This window comes from Arachis duranensis, chromosome 2, assembly GCF_000817695.3.
Source record: "Arachis duranensis cultivar V14167 chromosome 2, aradu.V14167.gnm2.J7QH, whole genome shotgun sequence".
In the NCBI taxonomy this organism is placed as follows: Eukaryota; Viridiplantae; Streptophyta; class Magnoliopsida; order Fabales; family Fabaceae; genus Arachis; species Arachis duranensis.
In genome coordinates this window covers 49806334-49826072 of record NC_029773.3, presented here as the reverse complement: position 1 = coordinate 49826072, position 19739 = coordinate 49806334, and the positions used below count along the sequence as shown (strand labels likewise).

Sequence of the window (19739 nt, the reverse complement as noted above, 5' to 3'; positions counted from 1 at the left end):
ATTTTATTTAGTATTAGTAGCCTATTTATAGTGTATTTTAGTGTAAAGATATTAAATAGAATTATTAATTTAGTTTAAAGAGATAAAAAAAATTAAATTTGTTATTACTAAAATTTTTTTACTATGTATCAATTAATGTGTTTATTAGTTTTTATTTTAGTATGAAAATGATCTAGATCATAATACTAATAGTATATCATAGAATTATTATTAGTATATCATAGGATTATTATTATTAATGCATTAACTGAATTTTAATATTTATTATTTATATATATTTACAACTTATATTTGAGAATTATTTATTTAGTTTTATAATAAATTATTTTTTTAAATTTATTGAAAAAATATTAATATAATGAATAAAAATTTTAAAAAATATTATTTAAAGAATAGGGATAAATAAATCCCTAACCAATTCGAATTTAGAGACAATTAGGCCCTGTTCATTTTTGAACTTGACATGTCAGTATTTTCCATTCAGAGTTGACGGAAAAAAATCCACAGAGACCGCATTGTGTCGCGGAAGTAGAGAATACGGACTGAAGTAGATCGTTTTTATTTTAAGGGATCGCGTTGTCATTCTGAAAAATGGACAGGGGCTAGGTTGGTAGTTCACTCATCTTTTAACTAACGTCAATTTGAGATAAGTTTTACATAAATCCAGGCTCCAAGCACCAAGTTATAACACACTAAAGTTGGTCAAAATTCTGCTTTTACCGATTTCACCAAATAGCCAATTTTTACCAAAACTCAGTTCAATCTATTTTCAACCCATTCCAAAATCACTTCTATACATCTCAACACTCATTCATCATCTTGTATCCATTCAAACACCCAATCAAGTAAGTTTTAACATAATCACTCCAACTTCATAAGTTTTCTATCAATAATCAAATTGGTAATTCATCATATAACTAACTCCTCATGATTCAAATCAACAATTCACTCCAATACCATTTCTAAACACTTCAAATACTCACTTATCAACCCCTATCCATTTCAAACTTAATCAACCTAATTATAACTCATTTAACACATTCCATCGTATATATTCTTTCTCAACAATAACATATAACACTCTCATATCCAACATTCACAACCAAATTAAATTCACTCATTACTTCAACCAATTACATCTCACACCAAATTAGATCAATTATCCAACTCAACATCATCAATTCATCAATCACAACATAACCACACCATCACTTACCTCAACTTACCAAGTAGGAGATTTTCTCACCCTATCACAGTCTCCTACACAATTTTCATATCAACGCCTCAATGCGCAATAATTTAAACCATCATAATCAAACACATCACAACAATTTAAACCATGCATATTCATATATACATCCATTCAACTAATCACAACAACAACCAATTTCAATCCAATCCTGTCCTAGAGATAATTAACCTAAGTTTTCATATAGTGTTACATGGTGTCTATCCGAAATTAAGACCCATACCTTCGTTGATGGCGGTTTCAACCTCCAAAAAATTCTTCTTTGGCAATACCAACCTCCACTAATTCTTACCACTTCGATCCACAACTTAACTCCGCACTAAATCAACTCCAAAGCCAATTCCAAACGAGCCAAGATAATCCATACAATCTAATCACAATAATAATTCAACATTCATACTAGAGCACTACTTAAAATCATGGATAATAAATGGTTTGAGCTTTTATACTGTATCTCATGCATCCTTGGGCTAAAACTCCATCAAAACTCAAAGTTGAACTTCCCTAAATATTAAAAAACCGAAATTCCTCAATAACTCAACCCAAAAGTGCAAATTGAAAAGAAATAGAAAAATGGGCAAGAAATTCAAGAGTTTCTTGCCACAATACTTATATAGAATTGGAGAGGAATTCAAGACATATGCATGGCTGTAAATGGTTCGTCAATCGAAATTCTAGAGTAAAAGTTATATCCAAATAAAGATGATGGAGTTAGGATTTTTCTTTCTTTTCTCTCTTCTCTCTTCAATCCATGCCTCGTACACAAATGAAAAAGAATGATGCTGAAATAAAGCTATGTGTGGATTTATATATGTGAGTTTGGGTATGATGTAGCCCAATTTCATTTTCTTAGCTCTTTGTTCTAATTTTGGACCAAAATCTTTTAGAATGAGATTTTTAATTCATATCCTAATTATTTTTATCTCCATAAATTATAAATCCTAATTTTTTAACTTTCTTTATTCATAACTAATTTATTAATTATAATTTAATCAAATTTTATATGATGTGGTTGAATTTTTGTATTATCCTTAAAAAAAGTACCTTTTATTTTAAGCTTTATTTTATTTAAAGGATGCTATACATATTATAATTATATATAGGTGAGTTCCCGTAATATTCTCATTTTTAGAATGACATAACTAAAAGTGTGATATTTTAGTAGTGAGACTGTTACATATAATTTTATATTTATTATATTTAATATTATTCATTTATTTTAGTATTAATGAATATGAAATAAAATAAGTTTGGATTACTTTGAACTAATTTCTATTATCTCTTAAATATTTTTTTTAAAAAATAATTACTTCAAAAATTTTAAATGCAAAATTAACTGAAGTGGATATTCAAATTATTTATTGCTAAAGTATCAATGCACTTTATCAATTATTGATACAATTATTAGGGGTTCATGGGAAAAGTTCCATTTTCCATTCCAAGCAATAGTGCAACACATTATTCTTAAATATAATATTTTTTTCACATATTCTGATTTATCTTTATTTCGTCTTTATTTATTCTCCAGCTGAAGATAGACTATTCTCTTCTCCGAGCTTCAAACCCTGAAAAAACAATGCAGCAGACAAATCATTATTCCGAAAAAATAAATAATAAAAGAGAAAAAGTTAGTATATATATATAGGTTAGTATGTCTATTATATATGTATAAAAAGGCTTAGGACGAAAGATTTGGTAAACAAACACTAGTATTTTTTGGCTATTGCATCCTATATTTAAGATAACACTTAAAAAAGATAGTCTAATATTAATATATACATACAGGCAACCTTTTATATTAGCAGCAATAAGATAGAATTATAATAACGAATTTTTAATAAACATACTATAAGTGATGTTGTTGATAAATTAAAAAATATTTATCAAGTATTATTCTATTAAATATACAAAAATAATTATCATAAAAATAATATAATTTTTTTTAAAAATTGTTTTTAAATTTATTTTAAAATTTAAACTTCACTTCATTTAGAAAACAAAAATAATCCAAATGGCAAGGCTAACTATTGTGCCGAGAAAAAGGGAAGAAGAAGAAAGAAGAGTCTCTTGTCCCCCTCCCAACAAAACCCCAACCCTAACAAAATCCTAACGCAATCCATTCCAAATGTTTCGTTCCTCTCTGTCTCTGGTTCTTCAATCCATTCGATGATGACGTGCGTTCCTTTATTGAGCTTCGATCTCAATCTTTGCTCGCGAATGAGCTTCGATCTTCTCTGCTCGCAAATGAGTTTCGATCCTCTGCTCCTCTTCTTGTTGAGCTTCGATCCTCTGCTCGTTGAGCTTCGATCCTCTGCTCCTCTTCTTGTTGAGCTTCGATCCTCTCTGCTTGCGTTCATCACCGCCGGTCACCATTCGATTATCACTGCTCTTGTTTTTGGTGAGATTCTCGTTTTTGGCGTTCTTCTGCAGGTACTGATGATTCTACCGTTCTTTTTTTGTTTTATTTTAGCACCATTTTGTGTTTTGAATCTTAATTTTTGGTTAAACTTGTAGCTGTGCGCATTAATTTTAAACTTGTGAGCATGTATCCCTACCTATTTCTTCAGAATTAGCTGTGATATCATGTCCTGCATGTTGATGCTATGATCCTATGAGGACTGATTTACAGTTGATGCATACTATGCCTTAGTTGATTTTTAGATAATAGAGGTACACTATTAACACCAAATTTTAATATTAAAATTTCTTTATTCTTAAATAGCTAAGTTGTAAACATAATTAAAGCTTACTTTCTTTCTTAGGTTGTTTTTCCACTTTCAGTAAGCTAGCTGAGGAATTAATTAGGATGAGTGTGAGTTAGGTAGTGATGAATCTACTCTTGTCACCAACATAATAATATAATTTAGTTTGGAAATCAGATTTCAAGCAAATGTAATGGTTAAAAAGTGGCATGACGAAGAATGAAGTGTGATGGATAGTAATAAGAGTGGAGTAGTGGTATTCATATATTGAAAAAAGATTAATATTAGCATTATAAGCTTATAACCTTTTGTTTATACTCACTACTGAAATAAAATAAAAGTGGTTGATGTGGCATGTGGTTCTTTTACATGTGTGCTTTTATATCTATGAATTATGATTTGTTGATTGCATTAGTTGATTGCATTTATGTTGATAACTTTGTTGTTACCAATTGCTGTTAAAATCTAAGCTTATAATTTTGCATTATGGCTTCTTGTATTGTCAAGACGTTGGGCTTCTCTTGCCGGAAATGACGATTGCTATTTGAGAAATTGGGAGATCAAAGCACATAGTAGCATAGCAAGGTAGTATAATAACACTAACAAGCCATGCAAGCTCTAGTGTGTTCTTATTTTTGTGTGTCAAATAATAATAGACCTATTGATTTTGCTAATTCAGAATTTCAGCTCTAGTGCAGGTTGAGATTTTGAGGTAGGAGAATTTTTAGGCAAAATAAAGGAAACTATTTTTTATTTTATTTTATATATTAAGCTTCCTTAGAATTTATGTTGATTATTTTTTCTTGTCTTTTGGCTAAAAAATCAAGCTGCCCCAAAAGACTGAGACAACATTTTCAGATTGAGCTCTGAGACTGTGTATTTGGACTGAAATCTCTGTAGAATTTAAAATTGAACATTATTGTGTAAATTTATTGTTTTAGTGTGTGCGGTGCTGATTTTGAGTATTAGCTTATTTTCATTCCATGTACTCTGTAGAAATAAATATATAAAGTATATGTGTTGTGCTGATTTTGAATATTAAGCTTCCTAAGCACTTTCCTTACAGGACAGCATGTGAATTATTCATGTGAAGCTGAAGTACTCAGTTATTCTACTTTTCTAATTTCCTCTAGATAGACTCTAAAGACAGCCACCCTGAGTTGCTGATTTTCTATTTTTCTTTTTTGTCCCTTATTTTGGTCACATATAAACTAATTAAAGACTTCATACTATTAAAAACTCTGTCTTTCCAAGGTACTGAGGATTCTGCCTCTTTCTTTTTCCTTTTCTATTTGCACTGATGACTCTGCCTCATTCCCAAAGCTCGTGATGCTTTCTTTGTGTTTCCGTAGGTACTAATGATTATACGATGGAGTAGAAGATTTTGATGACTTGTTGACTAAATTTGACAAGAAGAAGGGACAGTGTATAATGAACCATACTTGTAAATTGCCAATGAATTGGGATTAAAGATTCTTTTTGATTGTGTGGAAAATTGCAAATCTAATCCCCACAGGTGGCTTCTCTATAATTAATTGTTATTGTAATCAATTCTTTATTTTGCCTGAATCGTATTCCTGTAAACATTAATCGAATAAAGATTGATTTGAAGTTTAACTTGCTTGGCATGAAATTGATTTGAAGATGTAGTATGTAATTTGCTTGGGTTGTAAATAAGATTTTAGCTGACTAAATAAGTTCTGTCCGTTCTTACTTAATTATATTCTAATTTCATGTATCTAGAAATCTCCTAGGAGAAGAATTGATAACTTAGATTTTAATGAGATTGAACGGCCTGAGCATTGGCTGGACTCTTCATTGAAGCAAATTAGGCCTAACAAGTAACAAGGTATGCAAATTTAGTAGCCGACTCTTATCAACTTTATATTGAGTTCACTGGGCTAATATCATTATGGTAATTAGAAATTATGTTGGTTGATTACCTTTAATTTGTTCATAGTTGCTTATATGTGATAGTAGTTTATCGGGATTTGGTGGTATATATACAGCTAGCTTTGAAGATTTTCACTTAGTAGTTTTTGGTATATTGAATGCTTCACTAACAAAGGAATTTCGCAGTGTAATTTTTTCCATTTATTTATTAAATTATTGAGACAGATATGGACTTCAAGATTAAGCTTTTTACAATTGATGGCAAAAGAGTGAAGTTTACTATTTGGGACACAGGTAACTGGTTAGTTATTTGATGAAATTTTTTTGTGCAAACGTAGAAAAACAAGGTAGTTAATTAAGAATCTTCATTGTTCTAACTCTATGCTGTGTGTGGAAGTTATTGTAATATTAAGTGCTTTTTTTATTGTTATTTTGGCCATTGATGTATCCTAGTACTCCGCTTTATACTGTGTGTGAAAGTTATTATTTCTCACTATCATATGGGTTACAGTGAGTTTGAACTTATTTGGGAAAAAAAATGGAAGGAACCACTTTCAATTTTCTTACTGATCTTGTACTTCTAATGAAAAATGTTTTCTACTCAGTGGTAGTGCCTATTCTATATTGGTTCGGATAACAGTGATCACAATGCATGAGAACATGTACTAGGTTGATGATTGTGTTAGCATCTCAGTAAACTATCTTCTTCTGTAGGTTTTCTTACAAAAAATAAGAATCAATGGGCATAAGCAACTGGTGGAAAGGCGAGATGTAGAAAGATATGATGTGTTGAAAGAGAAGAGTCAGAAAGTGAAGTTGATGATAATCCTGAAGCCTTCAAGTGCTAACAAAACATCAGAACTGCGCAATGATCTCTTATTAATTGGAAAGAAAGTTTGGGTCATAAAGTAAAACTTATTCAGGATGAGTTTGATAAAGATCCTCGGGAGAATGGTTCTAAGGATGAAAATGGTTCCAAAGATGCTCATCGTATTTGCCTTTTTTTTCCCCCCTTTTTAAGTACATGTATTTTGTTAAGGGTCGTTTATTTAATTAATTTGCCATATTTTGTTATGTGAATTAAAGAGTTATAATAATATATTTTAACTTGATAATATATATTCAAGTAGAATAAGTTGAGGTTGTGTTTCTTTTATTATATTTTTTATTTTATTGTATCAAATTTTAATGAAATGCATAAATTATTGTACTGATAGCTAATAAATAGTGACAAAATGTACCTAGTAGTATCACAAGAGAAAACAACGGTTTTAAAGAAGAGCCAATGCCTTTAAATTAATGCCTTAGTAATATAAGAAGTGGCAGTGCTTCTAATAAAGTGATGCCAGAATCTGACCAAGAGCATTGTTTTTGTTTTAGAATAGACAGTTTTTGAAGAGTTGCTTACAAAAGCATTGCTTTTGAAGCAAAACCCGTTGCTTTGACCTAGCACAACGACTGCATCTGTAAGAGGTCTGAAAATGTTGCTTTAGGTCTAAAAATATTGTTATAGATCAAAAATAACTTTTTATTAATCTTTAGATAATATTTTTTAAATGTTGTCTCAGTTTGAAAATGTTGTAGTGAAATTTTTTTATTATTAAACTTGAATCTAATAATATATTTATTAAGAAAAGAAAAATAATCTCATTATATATTATGACTAATCCTAGCTATATTTATTAATATTATTTCACATTTCTGATAGACTAAACTAATTCAGACGGTAAGAATTTATAATAAGAGCATTATTTATATTATCCCTATTAAAATATATTTTTAAAATGGAAAAATAATAAAATAAAATAGAAACATTCGATAAATTCACATCATAAGATCATAAAATATAAAAAATTTTAAACTCTAAATTCTATAATTATCATGTCAGCATCCTTATTAACGGTATTAACTTTTAAATATAATTAAAATATATTTAAATCATTAACAAGAAATTAAAATAAATAAAACGTTATTAAAGTATTTTTAAAATTTTTGAAAATCTTAAAAATAAAAAATATACTTTATCCAAAATTTAGTTACTATCTTTTGTGCAATTTTATTTCCTTAATATTCAGTAGTCCTAAAAAACAAAACAAGAATAAAGCTAGCTAATACAAGCAGTTAGAAATTGAAATGATGAAATGGACTTACGGGGTATAGTTAATATCAACTTTTCCAGCATTGACGTTAGCTATCGTAGAGAAAGCTTCTTGAGAGAGATCAAATGTTCCCTGGCAGCCTGGAGAGGGACAAAGATCGACAACCTTGACGGTAACACTGGCGCCGGTGCACGGTTGAGTGACGCCGGCATTGGTCGCACCTGTGCATGTGATCTTATACATTTGGCCACATGCACCTCCATTGTTGTATTCCCTCGCTTGCAGCTGCAATCATCGTTCCCTCGTCCTCGTACCCGTAGCATGCGGATGCTGAAGATTTTCCAAGTAGCATATCAAAGCACATCATTATCTTCATGTTATATATACATATCCAAAAGAAAAACTTTGGTCTTCTATCTAACGAATTTTTTATTAAAATAAATAAATTAAATAATAATTTTTTTTTACCAAAGATAGGAGACTCGAACCCGCAACCTCTTAATTGAGTATGAAGAGACTATGCCATTTGAGCTATTACTCATTGGCAAATTAAATGTAATAATTATCGAAATAAATAATTTAAAAAATATTTACCGATTTACATTTTCAAATCATATTTAGTTAACAAAACGGAGTCTTCTTATACATGGCGTCCAAATTCTGACTGAAATATTTTTTAAACGAGATATAATTTAAAAATGCAAATCAGTAAATATTTTTTAAATTATTTATTTCAATAATTATTCCATTTATTTTATTTATTTAAATAAAAAATCTCCTATCTAACTAGTGTGGCCTTACATAAAAGGTTCAAATTTCAAAAATACAAAAAAATTTAATATGGAGAAAATATATAAAACTAGCTAACTTTTAGTTAGTTAATAATAATTATTTTTTTAAATATATAATTTAAAGTTTAAAATAAAAAATTTATTATTTAAGATCTAAAATTTAAAATAAATAAAATAATTTTTATAAAATTAATTGACATTGACGAAAAAAAAACTTTCTAACGTTACTCTTTAATGTATAAAAAAGAATATTTAAGAAATAAGAATCGAGAAAGAAACGTAGAAAAATTAGATTAATATTTAATATGTAATACATAGGTAAAAAATTACTTATTTGATATGTTTTATTAAATAAGTTAAATTAAGAAAATAATATAAAGGTATATTATTCTAAAATTTTTTATTTTGATTAATTTTTTTATTCATTTAGCTTCTTTATTGAGAAGAAGAGAAATAAAGCTGCACTTGAACTCTTGAAGTAAGCATGAGATAGTTAAGAAACATGGACGTCGTTGCGTCGGTTACTTAAGTGGGTTTAAAGGGCACTAACAGGCTTGTTAAGCCGCCTATTTTATCTTGTTAGTACTTACACAAATAATAAGAATATCTTTTACCAACCCAAAATTAGAATTTAATTTTAATATAATATTAATAAAAAAATTTTATATGTATATTTAATTACGTATACGTCATCAAAATTAATTATTATTTAAATTGATCATGTGAATAATAATTTAAAAATAAATATATGTGATTATAAGTGTAAAATTATATTATTAGTGCATTAAAATTAAACTCTAAAATTATTCAAATTTTATTAATAAAAAAGGGAGGGAAATGTTTTTTGGTCAAGTATTTGGTAGTTTTTCTTAATTTTTTTAATATAATTTTTTTCTTAATTAGAAAGCGGTTGCTAAAAGAATACAAATACAAAGGGCCATTTCAGGAGTTTGCACAAAAAGGATATTGTTTGTGAATCAGTCTTATTATATATACGAGCCATTGTATAGTGTATTAATATATGCATTAATTAATTCAATACTCTTTCATTTAGTAAACGTGAAATTAGTCAAGATAATAAGTATTTTAAATTCTAAATAAAAAATTGATTCAGAAATAAATAAAAAAATTGACACACAATGGCTTAGATAAAATAGTACATTTCATGATATTTTTCCAAGTAGGATTTGTGCCCCTTTTTTTAATAAGAAAAATAAAAATACTCACGAGTGTAAACTGTATAGTAAGTTGCTGTTCCCGAAGTAGCGGATGTCACCGAAACAAGGCTAAAGATCGCAAGCCCCATGATAATAACAGCGCTCAGTTTGTTCGCCATATTGAAATATTGAAATGCAGGGAAAACTAAAGTTTTATTGTACAATGTAGCGACGGAATACTTAATTATATTGAACACTTTAAGTAGCTTCTGAATTTGTTCTGTTGGAAAATTGGATAACATTAATACCATTTTATAGTGACTGAATGCTATGTTAGCGGTCCGTCATTTTCGGAAGAGGAAGAGGAAGAGGGTCTCCGCACGTTTCTACGCAGCCACCGTCCCCGGACGTTTCTGCCCAGCCGCCACTATTTCTAGAGTTAGAATATTCTTAATAATTATTCAAGTCTCCATATATAACTACAAAATCTCTATCAAAATATAGTGATAGATTAAAACTTTTGTATCTTATAAATTATTTGAAAAATTTTTTATGACATAAACATGTTAGATATAATTTTTATTTTTTACAATAAGTATTATTTTCTGGTGATGAAATAAAGTAGTTTCTTCACATAAAGAAAATGGTATGGTCTTACGTCCTTCAGCTGCATATCGGTGTTATTGTCTAGATATCAGATATTTACTATAGTACAGGTGATGCGTGAGCATTTTATACCCTTTTTTATAGTATTTTTTTTAGTATTTTTGGTTATATTTTATTCATTTTTAGTATGTTATAGTGCAAAATTCATCTTTTGAATGCTACTTTGAGTTTTTGTGTTATTTTTATGATTTTAGGTGAATTTTGGGTAAGTTTGGCAGAATCTTGTTTAGAGACGAAGAAAGGATAGCAGATGCTGTCAATCCTAACCTCCGTGCATTCCAACTAGCATATCTTGAGTTATAGAGGTCCAATTGACGTGGTCTCAACAGCGTTAGAAAGTTGACTTCCAGAATGACTGCCAAAACTGGCGTTAAACACCAAGTCTGGGTGTTTAACACCCAAGAAGGACTGACTTCTCAAGTTGAACGCCCAAAAATGGTGTTCAACGCTAGTCAGGGAGCAGGACCAGTGAAGTTCAACACTCAGAACCCAAGTTGAATGCCAGTCTTCAGCCTGAATCACTCCTAGTAGGCCTCAAAGTGGATTTTAGCATTCCTTAGTTTATTTTGTTTTCTTTTTATAATTTTTAATTAAAAATAATATCTTTTAAGTTTAGTTTTAGAGGTTTTTACTATAAATAAGAGACCTCATTCCTCCTAAGGATCATGCCTCCCAGGAGGGGAGACAAATCCAGAAAGATCTTCTTATTATTTTGTTTTCTCTGTAAAGCATGGGTCACTAAACCTCCTAGTTAAGGTTAGGAGCTCTACTTATTTCTATGGATTAATATTATTACTTTTCTATTCTAATATATGTTTGATTCCATTCTATGATATATTGTCGTTCTTCATCCAAATGAATCTGGGGTGGAAATGGAAGTATGACCACTTTTTCTACATGAGTTCTTGTGAGTCCGTGACAGGATAGTATTGAACTACAGTTTGAGAATACATCTCCTAAACTGCAAATTGCCTGGGCTAATTAGATATGTGACATAAAATCTGGTTAACTTTGGAGCGATTGAGGTTTTTGTGGCACTAAACTAAAATACTACGCTTCATTCTCTGATCTGAAAGATCTGACATTGTCTGTGACACTTTAAGTAGGATCAAGAGAGAGTGAATTGCATTGAGCTTTACCCTCGTTCGAGTTGAATGACCACTGACCTGGTTTTTTATGAGAATCAGAGGAGATTAGATTGCCAAGGAATTGGAGTTTAATCACTTACATTTTGTTATAGAATGAAACATCCATTGTTAATTTAGACAATAAGAAGTATTAATTCAAAAAGATAAGTATCTCCGAGGCCTTAACTGTTTTTATATATTATCTCTTTACCAATCTTAAATTGCTTTTCTTTACTTTCTTGTTTCATGCGCCTACAACAACAACTCTCTTTTCTGTTTTTCTGACTAAGTCCAGCAAGATAACTATTGCTTGCTCAATCCAATAATCCTCATGGGATCGACCTTCACTCACCTATATGAGGTATTACTTGGAATACTTAGTACACTTGCTGGTAAAGTTGTGCGAGTTCTAATTTTGCGCAATTTTGCGCACCAACAGGAGGCAGACAGCAGGCTTCTATTAGTGTAATTGTGTTATTAAAACATAGAAAAAATTGAGATAACTAATCATGATTAGGAAAAAGGGGTTATCTGGACAAATCTGAGTATGTCTATCACGCTTTTTACTATTTCATTTTTTATTTTTTTCTTATATAGCAAAAGTTGCTTTTTAAGTTGGTAGCTCCAAAAAAAAAATCATTTTTGGTTAAATAGTAACCCACCGAAAATCACGAGTAATGAAACCAAAAAACAAAATGAAAAAACAAAAGTAAATGCCAAATAAAATAGAAGTAAAAATCACAGCTTACAGTGTTAAGCAGAGAGCAGAACTCAATCTTATAGTATTAGGTATTCCAGCCCCATTTCAAATTTTACCACAGTCGGACAACTTAGACGCGTATTGGGTGGTGGTTGCGGAGCATTAAAACATTGTTAGCTTTCCTAGAGTAAGTGCTGTTCGCGGTGGTTGAGTGTATGTTTGTGGTTACTTTGAATCTGAACAGAAAAATGGTTGTTCCGGTGGTTGTACCGCACCGCATCAGGAGACAGGTAAGAGACCAAGTATGGGATTTTAATTTGGGTTGTTAAATGTGTTGCTGAATATGTTTAGGTGTCAATTATAATTATGTGATATCAATTTATCTCTTTTTTAATTTATTTTTTTCGAGGTCAAACTTAAATACATATTAATGTATTTTGAAAACGATTTAGGGTTGTGTATTCTAATTTTAAAGGTAGGTTAATTTTATATTTGACGCCAAACATTTAGTATTAAAGTATAATCGTAATGTAAGAAACAATTAGATTATTAAGAATAGGGAAAATGGCACCTTATTTGTGTTATCCATCTGAAGTAAATAATTTACGTTGTGTAAAAGTTTTAGTACATATGATGTTGCGATAAGAAGCAATTAGTCAATAAAAAATAACCGCACTTATTATTTTTTTCCCTTAATGTAAAGACTCTTTTGTGACAAGTGTTCTTATTGTCCTTTTGAGAATTTCTACGTATTCTTTTTTTATATATTATAACTGAACTTGTAAGCTAAAAAAATCAACAAGGCTCATGAATTAATTGAGATTTTTAGTGTTGGTTAGTTTTTAAATTTATATTTTCTTGTAATTTGAATTTGAATTTCATTTGACATTTTCATTTAGAATAGGCTATAAAAGGACCCATCCTGGACTCATCGGGGGGCTTTTTCTCTACTCTTCTTCTATTTGATTTCTTTCATATTTTGTAAGTCATGAGTGGCTAATTCTCTTTGTTAAGAAAAAGAGCTCTATGAGTTTTCAATGAATTGATTATTGTATTTCTTTTTCTCTAAGTCTTGTAATTCTTGTTCTAAGAAAGAGCTTTGTTCTTCAATCTAAGGAACTAAATCTATTGAGAAATAATTCAGTTCTTACTTGAATTTTGTGATTATTCGAGAGGAAAGAATTATATAATTGAACTCGAAATCTCTTTCTCATAATTCTTGTGATTTTGGGTGTGGGATTGATATGTGACATATAATCACGCATATTTAGATTATAAGAATTGTGTAGTGAAATAAGAGAAGTACTTCACCTCTTTTCTTGAGAAATTGATCAAAGAATTAGTAATTGATTGAGTTAAGAGAAATCAAATCATCAAGAGATTGAGATTTGATTACTTAAAATTTGCTTGAGATTAAAATTGCATGAAAGGTGAAATAGCACACATTGATCCAGAGATACCCATATCTCTAATCTTCAATAGTTTCTTCATCTTAACTCCCCAATCCCTTTTAATTCTTGCAATTTAAGATTCACGTCGTTTACTTTCTTGTTTTTAATTCATTGAAAATTATAAGCTTGGTTACATTTTCTTTATTCAGTTGTTTCCTTTAATTCTTGTCTTTTACTCTTTTTTATTCTTCTCTATTTTAATTACTTACAATTTACATTCTTAACACTTTACTCTTCTTGCAATTTACATTTTTATTATTTACATTCTTGTACTTTAAATTTCAAACAATTTACATTTACGTTATTTACTTTTTTGTCATTTTATTGCTTTCAAATTCTTATTCCTCAAGTCATTTAAATTACATGCTTCTATTATCAGATGTTCATCATCAAATTATGGATTGTATGACTAGAATACTCAATCAATTATTTCTTGCTTAATTATTTAATCCTCGTGGGATTGACACTCACTCACCGTGAGTTTGTTACTTGATAGACCCAGTGCACTTACTGGTAGTTATCCGAGATTGTAAAATTCCGTATCAGTACACATGATTGGACTCTTGTGCATTGTAAAATCTCCTATCAGTACACATAATTGGACTCTTGTGCGTATGCACAAGACATGCGTACGCACGATGCCAACTTCTTGCGAGAATCGAACTAGGTTCCGCGCGTTTTTGCTGAAACACTGTTTTTGAACCATTTAGCCTTTCCGACAAGTTTGTGACCCCCTGTAACCTCCGTATGGAGTCGAATAACCAAAATTTAAGCTTTGAATATACTAGGGGAGAATATAATAAATTGAATTTTCAGATAAAAAGTTGGTTAATATGATGAAAATATTATGGGAATGGTAGTTCGTCCCGCCCATGGTAAAGACAGTAGCTTAGTCCCACTCACGGAATGATGAGATTGACTATTTTGATAAATGAATGGGGTTACTACATATTATAACTTATGAAATTGATTGACTTGGTAATATGATTGAATGTGATATGAAAACTGAAGTGGGAATGATGTGGGTTTCGTTCCATTTGTGTATTATTGTGGCACCTGCACTGAGTAAGGATGGTGGCTTTATCCTGTTTGCGCATAGTTGCGGTGTGATGTGGAGATGGAGATCTCGCCCACATTTTCTCTGTTTACAAGTTGGAAAGGCACTAATCCTTCGTTTTATATGGCACGACCTCTATAAGAAGGTGGTAGGGTACTTTTTCTTGGAACATTACCTCCTGAGTACCTTCAAGAGAAGGTGGTAGATCACTCTTCTTTGAAATTTATTCCTCTTGGAGATGCACAGCAAAGAGACAATATCAGGGTTAGTTATCGGATGTGTCGAGTCTGGCACTTTAACCAATACGTAAGCTCACGACCAGTAGGACAGACATGAATCATGTGCATTTGTGCTATTATTTGAGTATGCATAATTATTTTTGGTTTCCCTATATGAGTAATTTGTTTAACTGCTAGTTGTACTACTTCTTCTAGTTGTGTTTATTTCTGATTGTCTTGTATTTGGATTGTGTTTGTGATTGATCCTATTGAACTAAGAAATCTTAAAATTGAGGTTAAAGATGATGATGTATTGAAAAAAATTGAGGCTAGAGGTAGTTGATAGAGTTGAGACATTAGCAAATTTAATTCTATATGGATTAGTTAAGAACCTAGGCTTGTTTTAATTTATATATTTATTTTTTGGTATTAAAAATAAAAAAATATTCGTGTTGTTAGCATTTATCTAACATTCCTTAATTCTAACCGTGATTAGGCCTAAAAGCTCGCTCACCTCGTTAGAAATAAATATAATCTAATCAATTTTTATCTAATAATATTATACATTGGTATAATCATAGGAGAATTAACTTTAGCAAATTAACAACACGCTGTTTAGTTACCGTAGAAGTATTATTATGTATAAAATTATCAATAAATTATGTGTGGCTTCTGATGAAAATAATATATTCAACATGGATATTATTTGTTAGGTAAAAGATAATAGATTGACAAAGAAAATTAATTACAATGGGTATATTCATTTTAACAAATATTCTTTTATCCAATACTATAAAATTACTACAGGTTCAACTTCCATCGATAGCGGTAGAATTATTAAATTGGGATATTTTTGGGTTATAGTATTCGTTAACCAAACAATTAATGAAACACTCATCTATGCCTTCTCATTTTGATTACACTTATACCTAAAAGAAATTATACCTAAAGAAAAAAAGAAAAAGAAAAGAAGAGTTGAAATAGCAAAAATGATAAAAATGATAATTTTTATAATTTTATGTGGCTATCTATATATAGAAGACTAGAAGACTATGATTATCTAATAAAATTAATTTGTATTTATTACATTCAATTTGAATAAGTAAAAAATCATCTTATTTTAGTTTAGCCCTTAATTCACATTATTTGAATTTAGCTCAATATACATGATTTGATTTGATTTAATTATTAGTAAAAAATATCTCAATTGTCTATTTTATTCATAGATTTATTATTTTAATGATCGATAAATTAATCAAATTAATTAATTAATACATATAATTAGTATTATGAATTTGGTTTAATAAATTAAAAAATAAATAAATAATACTAACAAAAAATTAAAAGAAATAAATTAGAAAATACTACTAAATCAAATTGATATGAATTATAATAAATTATATAATATTTAAATATCTAATTAAAATCAATTAGTTGATATAGTTAATTTATCATAATAAATTGTATTTAATGTGTTAAAAAAATAAATTGCTAAACACTCTCAAAAACATGTCACGTCAGCTCCATCATTAAGTGCACAGAAACTTGATTTTTATATAATAGAATAGATAATAAATATAACAGATGAGCATATAATATGTGATTTATTTTAATTATAAAATTATTAATATATAATAGATTTTTTATTAATCCTTATTGCTTATTTGTTGTTAATTTTTATGTTATTACTTAACAATTTTCGCTTATGAAACTATCAACTATCTAATATTATGGTTTAGTTAATAAGAATGATGGCATCAATTTTTTTCCAAAGCCTTGTTATAATTTATAATTAGAAAAGAGCCATAAATAAATTTATTTCCTTAATGAATGTTAATTTTGTTGTAAAACTCTATATTACCTTTAAAATTTTAGCTAATTGAATCTAATTTCTACATTTTGAAATAAATTTACTTGAGAAAATTAAAATATAAATCACATTATTAATACAAAATTAATTTATTAATATAATTAGTGGTGTTTACTTGAACAATTAAATTTAATTTTTAATGATGTTAAAGTCAACCCATTTTATTGTCTTGTGCTTTTAAAAAATTCACAAAATTGACATAAAACTCTAATAATTGAGAAAAAATTTATTATAATGGATATATTCATTTTAACAAATATTCTTCTATCTAATACTATAAAAAAAATACATTGGCCACCTTGAATTACTACAGGTTCAATTTTCATCGACAGTGGTAGAATGTCTAAATTGAGATATTTTCGGGTTATAGTATTCGTTAAACAAACAATCAATAAAACATTCATCCGTGCCTTCTCATTCTGAGTATATTTATACATAAAAGAAATTATGCATAAAGAAAAAAAAGAAGAAAAAAAAGAGTTGAAATAACAAGCTAAGAGCCATAAAAATGATGATTCTTATAATTTTGTGTGGTCATCTACATATAGTAGACTACAAGACCATGATTATCTAACAAAATTAATTTACGTTTATTGCATTCAATTTGAATAAGTAAGAAATCATCTTATTTTAGTTTAGTCTTTAATTCAGATGATTTGAATTTGGCTCAATACCAAGATCCAGTTTTGCCGGTTTAACATTTTTTTAAGCAACAATTTTTGCTGTTACCTGAATCGGTGGAGTCAAAGGTTCCTGGTTCGACTGATCCGATCGGTTTTTTGAATCTTGGTATTGAGCCAAATTTAAATTATGTGAATTAAGAACTAAATTTAATAAGATAAGTTTTTTACTTATTCAAATTGAATGTAATAAATACTGTTCCGGCCCGGCCCAGCTAGCACGTCGCTCCGGTCTGGGCGGCCGATCCGGCGAGTACATGAGACCCAAACCGAGGGGAACACCTGAATATTCCCTCTCTTCCAGCACGGCACATGACAGCTGGGGAGGAAAACTTCTTGGAAGGCAGGTCTGACCTAGGAGCAGAGTATATAAGGGGAGGGCCCTACCCCTACCCCAGGGTACGTCACTATCCACTCACCTTTACTGCCATTTGTATGGATTCTGACTTGGGCGTCGGAGTCCTTTTTGCAGGTGGCTCCCTCCTTACACCACAATAGCTCGGGAGATCAGGAGGCTCCAGTTCTTCACCCTTCGACACCGACTCGGGAGATCCACTCGTTTACCAACAGCTAGATCTAGATTTCCCCTATCTCGCTCACCTTACCAACCCGACACGTTCGGCAATCGAACCACCAAACATTGGCACCGTCTGTGGGGAAATCTGGATCTGGCTTGAATGGATTTTCCGTTAGGTCTTGTAAAAGGAGAGGATGGAGGTGAGCCACGTGGAGAGGACTTGGTTCGCCACGCCGGTACGGTAGCCTCCTTGGCTTCCTCCCACGAACGCACGAGATCCCCCCTCGGCGAGATGAACTTTCCTCCCATTCCCAGGAAAGGCGTCCCTTCGGAGAGACGAGGAGCGACAATGCTAGAATAATGCAGGAGCTGCGCCACAGGGTGTAGAAATTGGAGCGGGAGCTAGCGAGCTGGGAGCGCTACCAGTCGCCCTGAGGAAATCTCGGTCCCGATCCCCTCAAAGGAGGGGGAAACTAGAGGAAGAAGCCCCCAAAGAGACCGCCTCAGGCACACACCAACCCCCCGGTCCGGGTGATAAACCTCATTTTTAGGGTTTATCTTGTATTGAGTTTAGAGTATTTTGATAACCTTTTGTCACATTTAGCCTATGAATTAGCATGGTTTTGTTATCTCTCCCATATTTGTGCTTAAGTGTAAAAACATGCTTTTTAAGCCTTATTTTGATGAATTCTAATTTCTCCTTGATTCCATAAGATGCCTTGATGTGTTTGCTAGTAATTCCAGGATTGAAATAGGCTAGACATGGATCAAAGGAGCAAGGAAGGAAGCATGCAAATGGAGAGAAGCACAAAAGACAAAAGAATTGATCTCGGCCAAGCACGCGCACGCGCACAAGGTGCTCGCGCGCACATTGCAGAATCGGCCAGGGACGCGCACGCGTACCGTGCGCGCACGCGTCGATGACCGCACATGACTTCATTAAAGCAACACGTGCCTGGCGATTTGAGAGGGTTTCTGAACCTATTTTTGGCGCCAATTGCTGATAGGAAGGAATAAAAGGATCAAGGATTGAAGGGGGAGGCAATTATTGAATCTAGGGAATCATATAGCATAATTAGGATTAGTTTAGAGTTAGTATCTCTCCAATATTTGTGCTTAAGTGTAAAAACATGCTTTTTAAGCCTTATTTTGATGAATTCTAATTCCTCTTTGATTCCATAAGATGCCTTGATGTGTTTGCTAGTAATTCCAGGATTGAAATAGGCTAGGCATGGATCAAAGGAGCAAGGAAGGAAGCATGCAAATGGAGAGAAGCACAAAAGACAAAAGAATTGATCTCGGCCAAGCACGCGCACGCGCACAAGGTGCTCGCGCGCACATTGCAGAATCGGCCAGGGACGCGCACGCGTACCGTGCGCGCACGCGTCGATGACCGCACATGACTTCATTAAAGCAACACGTGCCTGGCGATTTGAGAGGGTTTCTGAACCTATTTTTGGCGCCAATTGCTGATAGGAAAGAATAAAAGGATCAAGGATTGAGGGGAAGGCATTATCATCAATCATTAGGGAATCATATAGCATAATTAGAGTTAGTTTTAG

The 19739-nt window shown here is 31.0% G+C and overlaps 1 protein-coding gene and 1 long non-coding RNA gene across 3 annotated transcripts; one reads left to right on the top strand and one right to left on the bottom strand.

Moving 5' to 3' along the window:
- Positions 1-2699: 2699 nt before the first annotated feature.
- LOC107474429 (EG45-like domain containing protein) lies at positions 2700-10160 on the bottom strand. Its single transcript, XM_016094051.3, is given in 4 exon segments — positions 2700-2814; positions 7996-8211; positions 8213-8273; positions 9962-10160. Coding segments are annotated over 4 exon segments (393 nt in total). The 5' UTR covers positions 10071-10160; the 3' UTR covers positions 2700-2807.
- Positions 5192-6984, top strand: LOC110277798 (uncharacterized). Of its 2 annotated transcripts, XR_008006132.1 has the most exons (3): positions 5192-5205; positions 5304-6138; positions 6559-6984. It is a non-coding gene; the product is annotated as an uncharacterized LOC110277798 (long non-coding RNA). The 2 variants fall into 2 exon arrangements; XR_002370637.2 differs by lacking the exon at positions 5192-5205 and having other exon boundaries at positions 5212-6138.
- Positions 10161-19739: the final 9579 nt, after the last annotated feature.